The sequence below is a fragment of the Sinocyclocheilus grahami genome, unplaced genomic scaffold, assembly GCF_001515645.1.
Source record: "Sinocyclocheilus grahami isolate Dianchi unplaced genomic scaffold, SAMN03320097.WGS_v1.1 scaffold172.1, whole genome shotgun sequence".
Classification (NCBI taxonomy): domain Eukaryota; kingdom Metazoa; phylum Chordata; class Actinopteri; order Cypriniformes; family Cyprinidae; genus Sinocyclocheilus; species Sinocyclocheilus grahami.
In genome coordinates this window covers 316,673-334,966 of record NW_015505351.1, presented here as the reverse complement: position 1 = coordinate 334,966, position 18,294 = coordinate 316,673, and the positions used below count along the sequence as shown (strand labels likewise).

Genomic DNA, 18,294 nt, shown 5'->3' with positions numbered 1-18,294 from the left:
TATATATATATATATATATATATATATATATACACCTTGCTACGTTGTACTGCGTTAGGCTAACCAAGACTTGTCATTTGCATTTATATATTGTTGCTCTTTTGTTAGTTTTGACTGCTTTTATTGTCCTCATTTGTAAGTCGCTTTGGATAAAAGCGTCTGCTAAATGACTAAATGTACTGTAAATGTAAATGTCACATATGTTGTTCAGTAAGAGTAAAATAATACCACCTAATTAAAATATCTCAAAGTATCTAGAGCAATGAGTCAAAAATCTCTGGTGGAAACCAAGGAAAACTATAAACTATAAATGGAAAACAGAAAATATCCCTCTGAATATTTTCAGCATTACAAATGGAGCATGTAAAAGCCCACAGCCATCGGGAGAGAGTTTGAACAGGATGTGAGGGCCAGTAAAGTGCTGGAAAAAAAGTCATTGTGCAGCTGTATCTAGCGATACCAGCAGTGGCCAGTAGAGTCCTGTAGGGTCACTGATTCCGATTGTTGCTGTCTGGATAATTACAGAGTCTTACAGATGACTCTGAGGTGTCTCTATTAAGTAAGAAGCAAATAAGCTGATGTCACTTCTGGGCAGTAGGCACTTCCAAGGACTTTTACTAGCTGATGTCACCTCTGGCTCTGTTCCAAAACCTAGTAAGCTCCCTGGGCATCACAAGCACTCCAGATGTGAAGGCTGGTCTAAATGTTTGGCACTAAACTGCATTATTATGCCTTTTAAGAGGCCTTCTTTTTGCTGAATTCAAAATCAATATTGCACAACATTAAAAAATAATTGGAAATAGCCTATATGACTCTACCTATATTTTTGCAAAACTCCAAAAACTTACCTACTGTATATGTGACCCTGGACCACAAAACCACCCAATTGCTGGGTTTGTCCCTATTTTACCCAGCACTGGGTTGTATTTAACCCAGCATTTTTTAGAGTGTACAATGTATTTTTGACTGTTGCTACAAATATACCCCAGCGACTTAAGACTGGTTTTGTGGTCCAGGGTCACATATATACAATTCACTGCAGTTTCCAACTGAAATGAACACTAGATGCAGTAAAACTTGTATTCGTTTTTTACAAAAATTATCGATTAATAAACTTATTTTTGCACCGTTCTTTCCACAATACTATGTTATGACTTCAACATGCTATTACCATAGCACATGACTTGTAAACTAATACATTGTGTGATTTGCATCACATAACCAGCTCCATATGTATGGCTTTTCAAATATAGTAAACTTGCTCGGTAGCTCACCTGGTACAGCATTACACTTATGAAGTCACAATGAAAGCTCAAGATCCTCTAGCATCAAGTCAAAATGGCATGGTTGCTTCAACAAAAGCTTTTTTATATCTCCTGTTTGCTTTTGCTAATTCTATTGGTTAGGTTTAGGGTAAGGTTTAGCGTTGGTGGTATGTTCATTTCCGAACTGCCATGACATATTACAACAAACGCAATAAAACAATGCCTAATTTACGTTCATCTGTTTCGGATAAAAATGAATGTGCTTTTTTCAACATAACATCATTTTGCAGAATACGCTAGGATTTGTTGCTTATGAACAGTGTTCAAAATAAGCTTTCATTTCAGATGCTGCTTTCGAAGGCAGTTAACATCAAGGCAGCATGTAATGTTTTGGAACAGTGTGTTGAATGCTAATGGTGCCACTGTAGGTCTCATATTCCTCTTTTACGGTTCTTTATCAATTACGACTGTGAAGAATTCTGTTTGCTCTGTTTTAGACAGACTCAGTCAGAGAACTTGGGCTGGCGTCCTGCTATCTAACAATGACACGCATAAACGCTTCTGTGAATGCTGTTTTTGGCAAAGCTGTGCCCGCTTAAAGAATGATTTCAAACAGACCACACACAGCTCCCAAAAACGTACACAGCCAAAACATTTTACATGTTACTGGACAGATCTGTAACAGCTCTAATGTTCTTACAAATGAAATGGGCTGTTAATTTAACAAGTCCAGAATTAATACTCAGCTCTGGTTGCCCAGAGACATTTCAAGGATTTTGTGTTTTTAGAGCCAGATAAAATTTAATATTTTTCTATGAATTTATAAAATAGGATGGGGATATTAAGATGATGACAAAAGCACAAAGAGCCTAAGATATCTTCTAAACTAATCTAAATATATCTCAAATATGAATAAACAAATGTACAGAAACCTACAACAAAATATTTTACCAAACTTTTTTTTACCAAAACTTTTTTTTTAATCTGATAAAATATAGTTCAAATATGAATAAACAAATGTACAGAAACCTACAACAAAATATTTTACCAAACTTTTTTTTACCAAAACTTTTTTTTTAATCTGATAAAATATAGTTCAAATATGAATAAACAAATGTACAGAAACCTACAACAAAATATTTTACCAAACTTTTTTTTACCAAAACTTTTTTTTTAATCTGATAAAATATAGTTCAAATATGAATAAACAAATGTACAGAAACCTACAACAAAATATTTTACCAAACTTTTTTTTACCAAAACTTTTTTTTTAATCTGATAAAATATAGTTCAAATATGAATAAACAATAATAAACAACCTACAACAAAACTTTTTTTATATAAATTGAACATTTTAGCCAAGACAGCTACAGCAACGTGGGGGACAAATCTTAAATAAAACACTCAACGTCATGCTGGCCCTCTGAGCAGCATGAAATCAAACTATTGCTAGTTTTAATGAATTATAGAGAGAAAGCGACCAAAACAAGACAAACACTAGAACGCCCCCATCCTGTTATAATCAACAAAGCTGTCACTGCATGTTTATACAGCTTTGTGTGACTGTTTGAGTCTTGCAGTACAGCTTCACTCTGTTCTGGACTCGTGAATACTCTCATTATAATTTAACAGGAGTCTAAAGTCATCTGTCCCAAGAGTGATATGTACTTGACTTTTTCTTTGTTTTCCTCAGACTCAAATCAGATCTCAATTGTTATAGACTGACCATGTTTACATGCACACCTATAATCAGGTTGCAGCCATATTCTGAATATTATGTTTTTAAGGAAAATGTTACTTTTGTTAATATAGTTTTTCACAATAGTACTATTTTTTTCCACAATAATTTAATAATAAGGACTCATACACTTTTAGCCTTCAGAAATGCCTCACACAATAAATGGAATAGGTCGGACCATTGTTAATTTGAATTGGAATCAGAATTTAGGGAATCTGAATTTTTTCTGAAACTAATTCAGGGAATCGGACTGTGGCATTTACATGACTTAATACTAATTAGAATATTGCCAAATTCTGGTTAATAATTCTGATTATTGGAATATTGACATGCATGTAAAAGTCACTGACGCTGCTTTCTCCTTGCTAAACAAGTACAAGTAAAATAGGAGCAAAATTGTTCAGTCCCATTTTTTTAAATTATAAATCACTTTCACACAATAGTTACAGGCATGTTCTAATCTAACCTTATTTATAAAATGAGTCATAAGAATCCATGTGTGAATAATGAATACCTTGACTACATGTTTGTTTAATGTTTGATTAGTGCATGCCTTAACTCATCATTCGCTCATATTAAAGTAATATTTCATTTAGGTATTAGTACATGATTATTAATGTACTGCTATTGTAAAGTGTTACTGGAAAGGTATATCCTATTTATTTTTATTCAGATCTCCTATTTTAAAACAGGAAAATAGATTTGCTACAGTTGAAATTATTTTCTGGCTTGCATTGTATCTCTTAAAATGATGGATGTCATTAAACATAGGGAAATTATCAGAAATAAGCAACCTCTTGTTTACATAAGGTAAACATACAGCTTCTTGGTTTATACTTTTAATGTACACTACCAGTCAAAAGTTTGGGATCAGAACGATTTTTTATGTTTTTTAGAGGAGTTTCATATGCTCATCAAGGCTGCATTTATTTGATCAAAAATACAGGGAAAAAAACAATATTGTGAAATATTATTATGATGTAAAATAACATTTTTCTATTTTAATATACATTCAAATCTAATTTATTTCTGTGATGCAAAGCTGAATTTTCAGCATCATTCCTTCAGTCTTCAGTGTGACATGATCCTTCAGAAATCATTCTAATATGCTGCTTTATTATCACTGCTGGAAACTGTTGTGCTGCTTAATATTTTTTTGGAACCTGTGATACTTTTTTTCAGGATTCTTTGATAAATAAAAAGTTAAAAAGAAGAGCATTTAAAATAGAAATCTTGTCTAACAATATACAATACAGTTCAATAGTTTGGGGTCAGTACATTTTTATTCTTTCTTTTTTTTTTAAAGAAATTAAAACTTTTATTCAGGAAGGATGTGTTAAATTGTTAAGAAGTGATAGCAAAGATTTATATTGTTAGAAAAGATTTATATTTTGAATAAATGCTGTTCTTTTTACCTTTTTATTCATCAAAGAATCCTGAAAAAAGTATTGCAGTTTCCAAAAAAATATTTGGCAGCACAACTTTTGCCAACATTGATAATTCTAATAATAAATCAGCATATTAGAATGATTTCGGAAGGATCATGTCACACTGAAGACTGGAGTAATGATGCTGAAAATTCAGCTTTGCATCACAGAAATAAATTCGATTTTAAAGGATATTAAAATAGAAACCATTATTTTATATTGTAATAACATTTTGCAAGATTACTGTTTTTTTCTGTATTTTTGATCAAATAAATGCAGCCTTGATGAGCATAAGTGACTTCTTTAAAAAAACATTACAAGTCTAAATAATAGAAATATTAAAGAAAAAATTATTGAACTAAAATCACAAAAGCACAAATATATATTGGTTCGCATACAACTCTGTCTTCATTTGTATGTTAATCTATAAGAGATTGGGCTGTTTAATATTAAGATTTTGTCAAAAATCCCCAACCATGGACCCACCCTGCAACATCAAGCCCCCCCCAGATAAAATATGTTCCTGCGGCTATGCTTGTAAACACCGAGATGTGGATTCGGACGGCAGTTGGTGTTAGTAAAAACAGTAGGTAATTCAGCCGGGGATTTTTATGAGGGTGGTGGGAGAAAAACTCTTGACATTTTGGATTCAGGCAGCAATAAAATCACTGACTAGCCCCTGTAAATCCTGAAAATAGCTTACATTCCCATAATAAACCATTACCGGGCTTTTGTCAATTTTTCCTCAGAATTTACAGTTTGGGTCCTTTACCTGATAAAGTAACACAATTTAAAGTGCTAAGGTTAATGAGCATAACTGGTTTAGGATCATGAATGTAAACACAAGCATACAGCAAAAATGTACTCGGGGCTCTCAGAGTTTATAGCTGCAGTCCTACGTATAAAGACTGAAGAAGAGGTTGAATGAACCACAGAATCTTGAACCAGTGCTGTTTTGCACATCGTCCAAACCTCTGCAGCGATGCTTCTCTGAGGTTCTAAGCTGCTTGGACATCTAGACAAGCGATAAAAGGAAACCTACGCTGTTAATTGCGTACAATAAAATTTGTCATTTAGAAACAGGACAAGGCCGTTATTTTCATTGATGGTATCCATGATCAAAAAGCACATGGCTAAATGGCCAGATATCTGTCACTTGCATGGCTGAGCAAAGCAATACTCATTAGCATAATAGAAACCAGTCCATTTGGAATAAAAAGCCTGAACCTCCGACATATATTATGACCATCAATATGTAACCACCTTGTTTCTGTATGAGCGAGTGACTCGTTCACTCAAATGACAAATGTTACAAATCCCAAAGGAAAATGAGCTCAGAGGATTTAATATTCAGTGGCACAGAGTTCCATTTTTAACTGTGACTACTTGCTTTTTTTAATCAATCATCATCTAATACGCTCACATCGACCAACACCCCATTTCAAAGAACTTCGCTTAGGATCAAGGCAAGAAAGCAAGCCATTCTTCAAACTGTAGAACATTTCACAATGGAAATGTTTACAGCACAGTTTCTGTGAGATGAATGGAGTCTCTAGGGGCCCAAAGCGCTGTTAACTCATCAAAGATGTGCGTTTTGCTCCTTTGAAGGGATACAACGGCGTCCAACGAAAGGAAATGTACTTTGACATTCAAAACAGCTCTCTCGATTTGAGTTAACGAGAACTTATAAATAATATTCCGACCTCACACACACACACACACCCTGATCCAGGCTTGGGAAAATCCCTCGCCTTTTGTTTTGGAAAAAATGCGCAGTAGAAAGGTCAAAAATAAGTCCAGCCAACCAGCGCACTTCATTATTACGTTCAGCGGAAATCAGGCAGACAGACAGTGAGCAAGAGCGTTGTCAAGTCATCTATCATGAGGCGCAGGAAAAACCTGGCAATATTACAAACTGGCCGAGTAATTTCATATGATCCCTGTCGCAAACAGATTCTCTTATATCTGTGTGAGGCACAAACACCCGTTGAGGGCCAGAAGTTTGATCCATCGCGCCAGCGCACGGAGGCTTACCTCACAGCTCGTGTGACACATCCAGCGAACGGGATTGTGGGTGGAGGGCTAGGAAACGGCCCAAATCAGTGTTTCCATGAGCGCACGGTTTCAGCGTACTGTGCAAGATGTTGTTGCTCACCCTGTGCATCGTTGAGATTGGCATCCTGCACGACTGACGAATCGTGTTTGTTTTTCTATAATTCATGACATCTTGTCAAATAAAGGCGGCAAAACTCAGACTCAGAGGAGAATAGGGCCAAATGTTTTCGTAGACAAAAACAAGGATTCAGCAGCGAGGAGAAATCGAAAACAGGAAGGATCAGGAAAGGGTGAGAACATCACAGGTGCAAATTAGTTAAAAAATTTAATTAGTAATAAGATATTTTGTAGAATGTTCACGTTGCTCTTTTCCATGCAATGGTGACCAGAGGCTGTCAAGCTCCAAAAGGACAAAAAAAATTCATAAAATCATAATGAAAGTCTTGGGCGCAATATTCTAAGTCTTCTGAAGTTCTACAGGAATTTTGCAGTTTTGTAGGCCAAAACCTGGAGACAAATTTGAATTTTACCACATTCGTTTCCATCGTGCTGATGGAATTTTTTGATTTTGGTTTTGGTTAAATGCCTGAAATAAGGTCTGTCAAGCAAGATATTTTCCGGTTTATTTTACGACAAATTACATAAGTAATACCCACTTGAGATTTTTTAAAAGCTTTTGCTAACATGTGGCTACAACTTTTGCTACACAAACTTCATCTCACCGAACAGGAAAACTCATCCATTCAGTCTTCTGCTTGTACACTGAGAAAAAAAAAATTGCTGACGTTTACAGTAAAAAAACGACAGCTGTCATTGCCAGAACTTCACCGTAAAAAAAATATGGTAGCAACATTTAAGGTTTTACAGACTTAACTTAAATTCACAATAAAAAAACATATTTCATTAATTGATGTAATGTTAATATACCAACCTATTGAAGTACTAATATCTGTTTTGTCCCATTGTAATACACTGACAACCACCAATGAAGTAGTCTGTATCTAGTAGATTGTGAAAGAATGATTATCAGTTCCACACACAGAGATATATAAATTCTACATTTATTTAAATGAGGGAAAAAAACTTCACTGGTATCTGTTCGGTATCGGTATCGGCCAATACCGAACCCTAGGTATCGGAATCGGTATCGGAGGCGAAAAAGGTGGATCGGAGCATCCCTACCAAAAACAGGTGGTGATGAGAAAGTCACATGATGAATCAAAGCTCATCACAAACAGCTATACTAATATATAGAAGGTGCACAGTGTCATTCACACAAACACTAAACACCATCATGGTAATATGCATGACACTAAAATAATGCAATAAACATTAATTTAACAACATTAGATGTAAGATAAAATCCTAATGTACACAACCGAGGAGGAAAAACTTAAGAAGAAACATGGTTATTTTAACAAAAAAAACAAACATCAAATATGAAGTGTCATGCTGGGAATTATACAATGCCTTTTTCACTATCAAAAACTGTAATTTTAACAGTATTTTACTGTAAGATTACATTAGATGTTATTCACCGTATCTAGTATGGAAACTTACTGTTAACCAATTAACACGTTTTTACTGTAGCATTTTTACAGATTTTACAGTAAAAATGACGATCATTTTTTTATATATATGTGCAGCTTCATTGTGTTTATAATCACATTCCTGGAAACTATTCTAACTTAGATTTACAGGGAAAATGTTTTTAAATAAAGACTAAAATAGTTGTTGGATTCTTAAGCTTAAGCTTAAGTCATGTGATTGTGGTGTAGTTCATTTATAGCCTATGTTTGGCTTTTTACTTCCGGTGATATATGCTTCAAATTTCAAAATTGTGTTAATCTGTGAAGATTATCATGATGAACAAAACATGCAAAACAGCAATAATCCAGAAGTGAGAATTTTTTATTTTTTTTTGTCAGGGGAACCAGGGTGATACTAACTTCTGAGCTGCCCTATTAAAAAATATGGCACTCTATAGTTTCCCATGCTAATTAGACAGACATTTAAGTTCATTATTTATTAAAAATCATGCTTATCAGCCATGGTACCCATTCAATTTCACTGTATCAAAAAAACGGCAGCATGGACATTCTGAAAAATAACTTTTTTTTTTTTTTTTCCCCCACGGAAGAAAGAAATTCATACAAGTTTATTGAGAAAGACATGATGAGTGAAAGATAACACAGTTTTCATTTCTGGGAAATTACTCCTTTAATAACCATAAAATACAACAAATGTACCTCAGAGGGAGCTCAGATTTCAGACACTTTTAAAAGCCCAATATGAAATAGATTAAATTAAGGCACACAGTACAATACAGGTCTTTGTACAGACAAGTGCCATGTTTACTTTTTGCGCCCACTTAACTTTTTGTTAAGGCTTTTCATAGTTGATCATGCACCTGCTTTTCATTTCCTTCCCAAAATTCCACATCAGCCTGTTGACAAATAACTTTACAACAGTTTACAATGCATCCTCATTTTATAAACAACTGAGGGTTTGAAGGGGCAAAGACGAGTTTATAAAATGAGTTAGCAATGACGGTAATCCGTACCCGAGATGAAAAACTGCATCATGCAAGACCAGACGAACATTTATCAATTCATTTCATTGTTTCATTTGCCTAAAAAATTATCTAACTACACTAAAACACAGATGTTTACATTTTCTGAGTCACGCAAGCCTGTGTCGCCACAGTGCTAGGGTGGATGGTGTCAGAGCATTGCTATAAGCGTTGATAACTGATTGTTCATTAGTAAATTACTATGCCATTGTGAGTGTTTTAAGAGTGGTTTGTAGGTGGTTGAGCCTCTATGATATTCTAGGCCCTAAATATGGGACTTCTAGTATTTTCTAGGGCTGCTCGATTTTTGGGGAAAAAAATAAATTGCAGTTTTTTTTTTGGTTTGTTTTTTTGATAAAAAGTGTGATTGCGAATTAAAATCTGATTTCAAAAATGCTTATTTGTAAGTGTGCTTGTTTGTAGGGCTGCACAATTTGGGATTTTTTGATTATATGTCAATATGTCATTTTTATATCCTTTCTTTTTTTCCCCCACCAACCCTAAGTACATGCAATAAAAGGTCTAATAGTGATGCATGCATGCATTTTCAAACACCTCAAATAAATGAAATCAATGAACCATTCTTTCATCCAGTGCTGAAAAAGCACAATGCAACAAAAACAAAAACTAGTTGGCACCTAGAACAGTCTACAAAACGAGTATTTAGATAGCAGTATGAGTAGCTAAACCAATATTCTGTTAAAATCATGGCTGCATTCTTTCAGCGAGATGAGGCGAGGTTTCCTGAGGTTTTGCTGTTACCTGATCAGAGCTCTCAGTGTGAGGGAAACGACTAAGGAATAAGGGCTGAATCCCATCATTGTGCAGGATCTCGGAATACCCGGTGGCGCAGACACGAAAACGCAGCAGCCATGATTGACAGGAACGCAATGTTGTTATTGAAAACACACGTAATTTTAGCGGACTGGTATCAATCTACCAAAGACATGCTCTTGGGGCATGGGATGCTCAGTTGGCAGAAATATTTTCCTCACAGTCAAAAGACTCCTTTAAAAGTCCTTTAAAAGAAGTCACTTTTATACCATTTTTGAGAAACATTTTTTGAAATGGTTTGTTGTTGTGAGATAATTTCTGAGGTCATTTTCCATGAATTAATTTGTGTCTCTGGGTGCAGGCTGAATTTCACATTCTCACATAGTGTGTTTAGATAAAGTATTTGATTTCAGCACAAGTATGTTGACGTGAGCAGAAAAATACCACTCTTATCTGATGATCACATTTACAAGGTTCCTTAGGAGATACACTGTGTTATATCACAGAAGAACTATCATATCCTTAATTTTTAATATCCCCTAATACAGATGCAAAACATGGCCCGTCCAAAAGTCTACACTTTGGCGCATGAGCAGAAGTTTGCAGAAGGTGCAAAACAACTGCAAAAGACGCGTTCATGATCCTTCTGGAAATTGGATGGCCTATATTGTAAGCTGTAAATAAAAATTATTGGAGTTTTACAAGATTTCAGTCTTTTTACTTCAAAATTTCAAATTTAAAGCAATAGTTCACCCAAAAAATTGTAATTAGCTGAAACTGTAGTCTCCCTCAGGCCATCCAAGATATAGATGAGTTTGTTGAAATTTAGCATTACATCTCTTGCTCACCAATGGATCCTCTGCAGTGAATGGGTGCCGTCAGAGCGAGAGTCCAAACAGCCGATAAAAACATCACAATAATCCACAAGTAATCCACTCGACACATGAAGCGAAAAGCTGTGTGTTTGTAATAAACATATCTCCAAATCATTGTTTCCAGATAAAATATAAGCACTCTAGTCATAATATTGCTTTTCTCCAGTGAAAAAATCATCCTGTCTGAATCAGAAGAGAAATCTGCAGAGATCAAGCAACATTTACAAGTGAAAACAGTCCAAAATAGTTCGAAACAAATAAGTGGGGTGGATTACTTGTGGATTATTGTGATATTTTTATCAGTTGTTTGGACTCTCATTCTGACGGCACCCATTCACTGCAGAGTGATTTTTTTCTGATGAAGTAACAAACTCATCTACATCTTGGATGGCCTGGGGGTTAGTAAATTTTCAGCTAATTTTCATTTTTGAGTGGACTTTTTTTTAACAATGAGTCAATAAAAATGTGCCTTTTTTTATAACAACTCTACACTATATTCTCCACATAAACCATACTATACCATACCATACTCCACACTATTCCTTTAATTCCACATTAAATGCCAATTCTTTGTAATTATTTGTGAAATGTACTAGCAGTTTCTGAGTGAATATGGTTTAGAATTATATCCTACTCCTTTTTTTTTTTGGTGTATGGAGGCATGGACTTCACGGACGCACGCGAGCAAAGTCCATGAGGCTGTAAATCCACATTTAGGGTGTCATTTGAGAACTAGTCGTTGTTAACTGTTCGTGATATGGTAGGTTGTGTTTGTTTGAAAATCAGGAAAATCACATTCCTGGAGCTTCGCATCAGCTGCGACTACCCAAATTTGTGGCAGCCCAAGGCTCACGGTGCAGCCAGCCGTATATTCCAGAACAGGCACTTTCCAAGCTCTCTTAACTGGGTCTGATTATTTTTCCACACCTTACAGGTTAAAACAAATGGAACTTTGACATGGACTGTATTTCTTACCAATATCGACTTGCCTGCGACTGCGAGTGTGTTTATTTTGAAGGCCAGCATGCTCGGATTCAGGTGCTGAATCTCATTCCTGCCCTGAGCTGTCTGGCTTCTCCAGCTTGTATTTATTCACAGCCTGCCAATTAGGCAGGCAAGTGTTCGCCCCAAAAACTGTTCTACCCCACTGAATCCAAATACGCTAAGTGTGCTTGTTTTGGCGTGACCATAAACGTACAGGAGACCTGTTTTGAGTATCCTTCAAGAAAAGTCGTTGTGTCACGAGTCACTGATTAGGCTCTCGAAGTAAATGTGATTTATCACACACTTCACACTTTTGCACGGACTTCCTGTACACTTTTGCAGAGATCAGTTTGAATGTTATTATTTTTCCATTTTATGATGCAGATTTTTAACGGGGATTTTAGCATTGCCAAGTAAAGTATCACATATATCACTCATGTAATTTGGGATTTTTTTGTTTGTTTTTGATTTAGAATAAAATTGTAATAATTAATATGGTGATAATTCAGCACCAAAGGAACACCACCATTCAAAAGTTTAGGGGCAGTAAAATTTTTCATTTATTCTATTACCGCAATGGTAGTATTTTGAGGCTTGAGAACCGCAAAGCTGTTGCACTGCTGTATCGTGCAGCACTAATTGCAGTATGTCCTTCAGCAGAAATAATTATACATGCAACATGATGCTATCCTATTTTCGACCGCCGCATGCGGCTGCCAAAGCAATGTGGTTTTCCATACCTTTTGAAAGAAGTCCTCACCTCCGTTGACTCGCCCCTCCGTGGCAGCTGCGGAGAAGAATGGGACATTTCAGAAAAAGCGTAACATCAGGAATCACTTATGCTGGCGTATTAACAAAATCAGCAATTCATATCAACACATTCTTCCACACGGCCTTGGGTGGAAAAATGTCTGTGCAATTTAGGCAGGGCGCAGGTCATTTTCCTGTCCATTTGCAGCAAGTCGCCTCTGTAGAAAAATCAATGCATTATACTTTCTAAAGGTTTATGCAGTATTGTAATACATTTTGTGATACTACATTTAGAAGGTTTAAATGAAGTGTATCTTTTTAATGTAGATTGTGTGGTGCAGTGGGTTCATTTGAGTTCCTATAGTTCTTCTTGAAGATCAGGCTTTCCAGACTTTTTGTCAGCTAAACCAGTTAGACATCAAATATTTACTTAAAGTAACCCCTGAGATTTTAAGTTAATATTTCAATAATTTAATGTCACATTTGCATGTTCATGGTTTGCTAATGGTCACATGATATTCAAGTAATCATTTTTTAGCATTTTGAGTCCTTATTTTGATATAATTAGACTTAAAATATAAAAGTTATAAAATAAAAAGACAAATACATTACAATTGTCCTATAAAATAACAAATGAATATTTGATATTTATTTAATATTTATATAATAAAGATTTAATAAATGATTTTTATACATTTTTATGAATTATTTTATTTTACACGGCAAGTTACAATATTAATATTTATGTCTTAAATTCTTCACTTTCAAATGTTAAAATCTTCAAGCTTTTATTTTGGCAGAATACAGACTATATACTTAATTAAATCACAGCCTTTATTTTGATATTTACACTAAGCTTTTTCTTTTTTTTTTACGATTTTGTTTTTATTACAATTAATTGTGCAGCCACCAGCCAGATTTATTTAAATTGTATATTAAATTTAATTACTAGCTTTTCATCAACTGATTTGGGAAACCCTATTGTAGATCATGGGGCTACCAACGGCACGTGAATAAGGGGCCGTTTACATGACAAAGTTTTCAGCCAAAAACGGGAAACTTTTTATGCGTTTTGCCTGTCCGTTTACATGACAATGGCGTTTTGGGGACCGAAAACGCATATTTTTGAAAACGGGTTTCAAAGTGCAAGTTTTTGAAATCGCCACCGTTATCGTTTCCGTGTAAACACCCAAAATGGGAATCTTTGAAAATGGTGACGTCATGCGCGTGCATAGTACGTGTTAGGTATGTAGACATGCGCAGTACGTGTCGATTTTAAAGGCAAGCGTGAACAAACATACACAACAATGGCGGAGTACATGGTACTGCTCTTGCTGCTCAAGAGTTTGCTAACGCTTCTTCAGCAAAGTGTGGATTTACTTCACCAATATTACAACCAACAGTGGAAACGCATCATATACATCATATAATCTTCACTTCCCTACAGGTACTGTTTACTAACAAGGTGACAGCGCCAACGACTGGTCTGGCATACGTAATACAGCGTTTTTGGCCGTATTCACAGATATGTGTAAACGCAGATTGTTTTAAAAACGTTGTCGTGTATACGTGAAACTTTTTAAAAACGCAAGGGAAAAACGTTTCAGTTTTTGACTACATCGCTGTCGTGTAAACGTAGCCTAAGATTCTCCACAAATCGACGTATACACTAAATTCACGGTTTTGTATAAAAGCATCTGCTAAATGCGAAAACGTAAATGTAACCCACATGAGACAAGTAAACTGACATGCTTGTTTGGTTTTCCAAGAACATATGATTTAAATTAATCAATGAAATACAAAACCACGTCTTGTTCAGAACATTTGGATGTTGTTGAAAGACTTCAAAACCACAAAACGCAGCTGTTGATAGAAGTCTACAACTTTTTTAGTTCAGATTTCTCCAGATCAGGAACATGACCTACATTGAGAGATGCAGGCATAGTCCTGTTGGGCCAAGCTTTAAAATGTGTGTCTACTGTAATCCAGGCAAATGTGACGTGTTTATTTATATCCAATGAATTACAGGGAGAGTTTTTTTTCAGAGCAGATTGACTAAAAATTGCTCAAACCACAGGCACCGGCTAAACCAGTCCTGCTTTACCGCTAAGACGTGCTATCCAGTGGAGGAACCTCTGGAAGCCCTGAGAACAAACTGAACTCTACAAGTTAACTACGTTCAGAGAGAAAACAGAATTACTAATTTTTCTGTGATTGGCCAAGAAACAAACCCAAACAGGATCTAATGGATTTATGAGACTGTGGAAAGACCTCGGGAAACTTTTCATACACACCATAACCTTCTCAAAAAATATGAACAGAATTTGACCATTTAACTCCATGTTGCTCAAACTATTTGATGTGTGGCCACCATGTACCAATGACAAGGGTGGTCTGGACCCCCACAGTTTGTTATCTCACTGTTTGATATTGCACACAAAACTGGAAAACACTTGTGAAAATCCAATCCAATCAGATTGCTTGACCAATACAAAACTTTTTGCATTCCTGTAGATCAAACAGTAGAGCATTGCGCTAACAACAGCAAAGTCATGGTTCAACTTCCAGGAAATGCAAGAAACTGTGAACTATACATTTCAGGAGTTGGTTCACAGGTTTTTAAATCACAAAATCATGTTTTGGCAACATTTTGGCAACAGAAAATAAAACAGCAAAACACACACACACATCTTACATACATATCATACATATATCAGCACTTCATCATGACCAAAAATTATGCTAGAGTAGCGATATGAAACATTTGTTCTTCTAAAATATTGAGAGGAGACTCATCGCCAAAGAACTTGACTAAGACTGGTTTAATTGATCACCTGGGAACAGCATAAACAGCATAAACAGCACTTTAATTACACAAATGTAATCACCGATTACACAATATGTTCAGCTTTGGGTTTTGGCTAAATGAAAATTTTAGCTACAATTTCGGAGATTCTGTACAAAATTCATTTCAGTGCATCACTAGTTACTGGGTTGATACTATGGGCACGTCTAACAAACTAATTATTGCCAACGTTTCCCAGGTTTGTGGCATTAAATATTTCATAACTGACTTTCATAATATGGAGAGGAACAGCTGAAACATTCAAAACATCTTCTTTTGTGTCCTACAGATTACCGCATCATTAATTGTCAAATAGACAATGAATGTACGCCTGTGACTGCACATCAGCTTAATCCTACATTACTGTGCCAAGGTACTAGTAATAAATGAAAAATGCTGGTGTCATTTATTCTATAGCTGTCATTGCCATTTTACAAAAGCAATACGCCACACAAGGCAGTGAGTTTTTGTGATTTTACCACACATAAGGGGTTTGCCCACAGAAAGGTACATTTAACATATTTTTCATCATAACTACACTTGGGAGGTCATGCAACTGCTCTTCACGCCAACTTCTGTATAATAGCTTCAAAGACAGATATCTTTTTGTAGTTGACATGGTTTTTACTTGGCACTTAGTGTCTTACTGCTTAGCGCAGCGTGCCAACATAAGCCAAAGCCTTATGGAACATAAGAATAAATCAACAAAATGCTCAGCTCTACAGATAAATGTCAAGACTTTGTCCGTCATCACATACAGTGAATATAAAAACATATCTATGAATTGCTGGCACAGGTAAAACATTCATTCTTTTCCAAGATGGGCTGTGTTCAGGGAACGCTTCCCCAAAGCAGATTAGTGGCCCAAATGTCTTCTTTGTGACTAGATCTCTTCCCTTCGGAGCAAAGTGCAAAGTTAAGGAACACAGCGCTGCCAACATCCTCTCATGCAAGGCTGGCGGTTAACCTCACTGTAAGCAAAGAAGGCCACCAGGTTACTGAGTCTGGATAGGCTACACCGGTATGAGAGGAGGCTTTTATAAATGGGTTTGTGTTCTATAGAGAACATAATCTTCATGTAATATCTCACAGCATTATGGGAAAGCTAAACAGCACTCATCTTGGTTCATTTCCTCCACTTATGTCAGCTTATATTAGGGTGTATTATGATACCTGGCAATGCATCTAGAAACCGAATAATTCCAGTTTGTATTTACAGGATGAATCTGAAATCGTAGAGATGCTATAAGAACAATTTTATTCAGTGTATTTTCTGGATGCACTGATATTATTGATGAGGCAGTAATTATTTTCAAATTACAGCCAATGGCAGATAAATTATTCATTTTCATAATCATTTTAAATACTAAATGAGAATTTAGGAATCACAACATTGTAATGTACAGAATGGAAAAAACTGCATCCAGGGACATCCTCATTTGTAAAAACAATATATATTAAAAACTAAAATCCTAACAATACATAACATTTTCTTTGGTAAATGGCCCGGGGGGGCTTCTTGCACCTTTCATAATTACATTTTTTGTGCCATTACTAAATCGTTAATTGTTTCCATTTGATTCCCATATTCTGTTGGGTGATGCATAACAATCCTCTATAGGCTAAACTTATATGTAAATGAGTTTTCAATCCAGCTCTGTCACAACTGTTAACATTATTACATATTATTAGCACTCCTGATCTTACGTAAGGCAGTGGAATCTTAATGGTCAAAGTTCTAGCCTGCAAAAACAAGGGTTATAAGTTCAATTACAGGGATCCTGTATCCTGAGAATTAATGAGATCCCATTCAGTTGCACTTGAATAAAATAAAAGACTCTATCTTTTATTTGCGCACTTTAAATTGCATATGATGGAAAACGTATCTATTAAATATGTCATTACGCTGGTTCAATGGACCTCTGCGGGAACAACGGCCCGCTGTTGCCTGGAAACCACCAAATAATCGCACAGATGTGTGATGCTGCCGGGTCCAAGGCTCCAACTGGATTTGCTGACCTCATAACTGTTGGCTAAAATATCATGATCTTTCAAACTGATGTCATGGAAATGTTGCATAATGCAAACAGCAGAATACTGATGGTCTGATGGTTTTTGCATGCATTAACAGTTGCAAGTTAAACGCATCACAGATTACAAACATTTTAAAGCCTCTAGAGACCATATTACATTGCGTTAGCAACCATGAGCACAGAGGTTTGTAACATTTAATGACGTACAATGACGCAATTTGCCCAAAAGCATTTCATACCTAGCAATGCACAGATGACTAAACAATAAAATAATTCTTATCCCTATAGATGCAGGAGGAAATATCAGATCCTGCAATTATTGGTGCTTCATCAAATGAAATAAAAGACACTGAAGTCCAAGATTCTCAATTCATGACCACTCGATTCAAAATATATAATAATAATATAAATAATAATAATAATACATGCACACATACAATTTTTTGTGACTTACGAAGGTAAAGTATTTTTGTTTTAAAATATAAAATTGTATTTCACAAAATTTTGTCTGCCAAATGAAAGTCAGTGTGGTGTAACCAACATAATGGAAGCCAAGTTATTGGACTCTTCTAGACCCTCGTGACTGTATTTCAAGATCAGTAATGTTTTTATTAGTGTCTTTTAATATCAGATATTTTAAACTTTTTAAAATGTGGCAAAGTAGGTCTGGGTTTTCAGATCTGGTGGAATAACTCCTCAAAACATTCATAATTAGTAAAAAATACTTGTAACTTTAAATACACTGAACAAAATTATAAACGCAACGCTTTTGTTTTTGCCCCCATTTTTCATGAGCTGAACTCAAAGATCTAAGACTTATTCTATGTACACAAAAGGCCTATTTCTCTCAAATATTGTTCACAAATCTGTCTAAATCTGTGTTAGTGAGCACTTCTCCTTTGCCGAGACAATCCATCCACCTCACAGGTGTGGCTTATCAAGATGCTGATTAGACAGCATGATTATTGCACAGGTG

General features: G+C 35.5%; 1 protein-coding gene across 1 annotated transcript in view; it reads right to left on the bottom strand.

Moving 5' to 3' along the window:
- LOC107593506 (protein bicaudal C homolog 1-A) overlaps window positions 1-18,294 on the bottom strand; it is an 80,620-nt gene that overhangs the window by 51,269 nt on the left and 11,057 nt on the right. Inside the window, exon 2 of the mRNA XM_016283243.1 lies at window positions 12,431-12,477. Coding sequence (XP_016138729.1) covers window positions 12,431-12,477 — 47 coding nt within the window. The remainder of the gene's footprint in view (window positions 1-12,430; window positions 12,478-18,294) is intronic.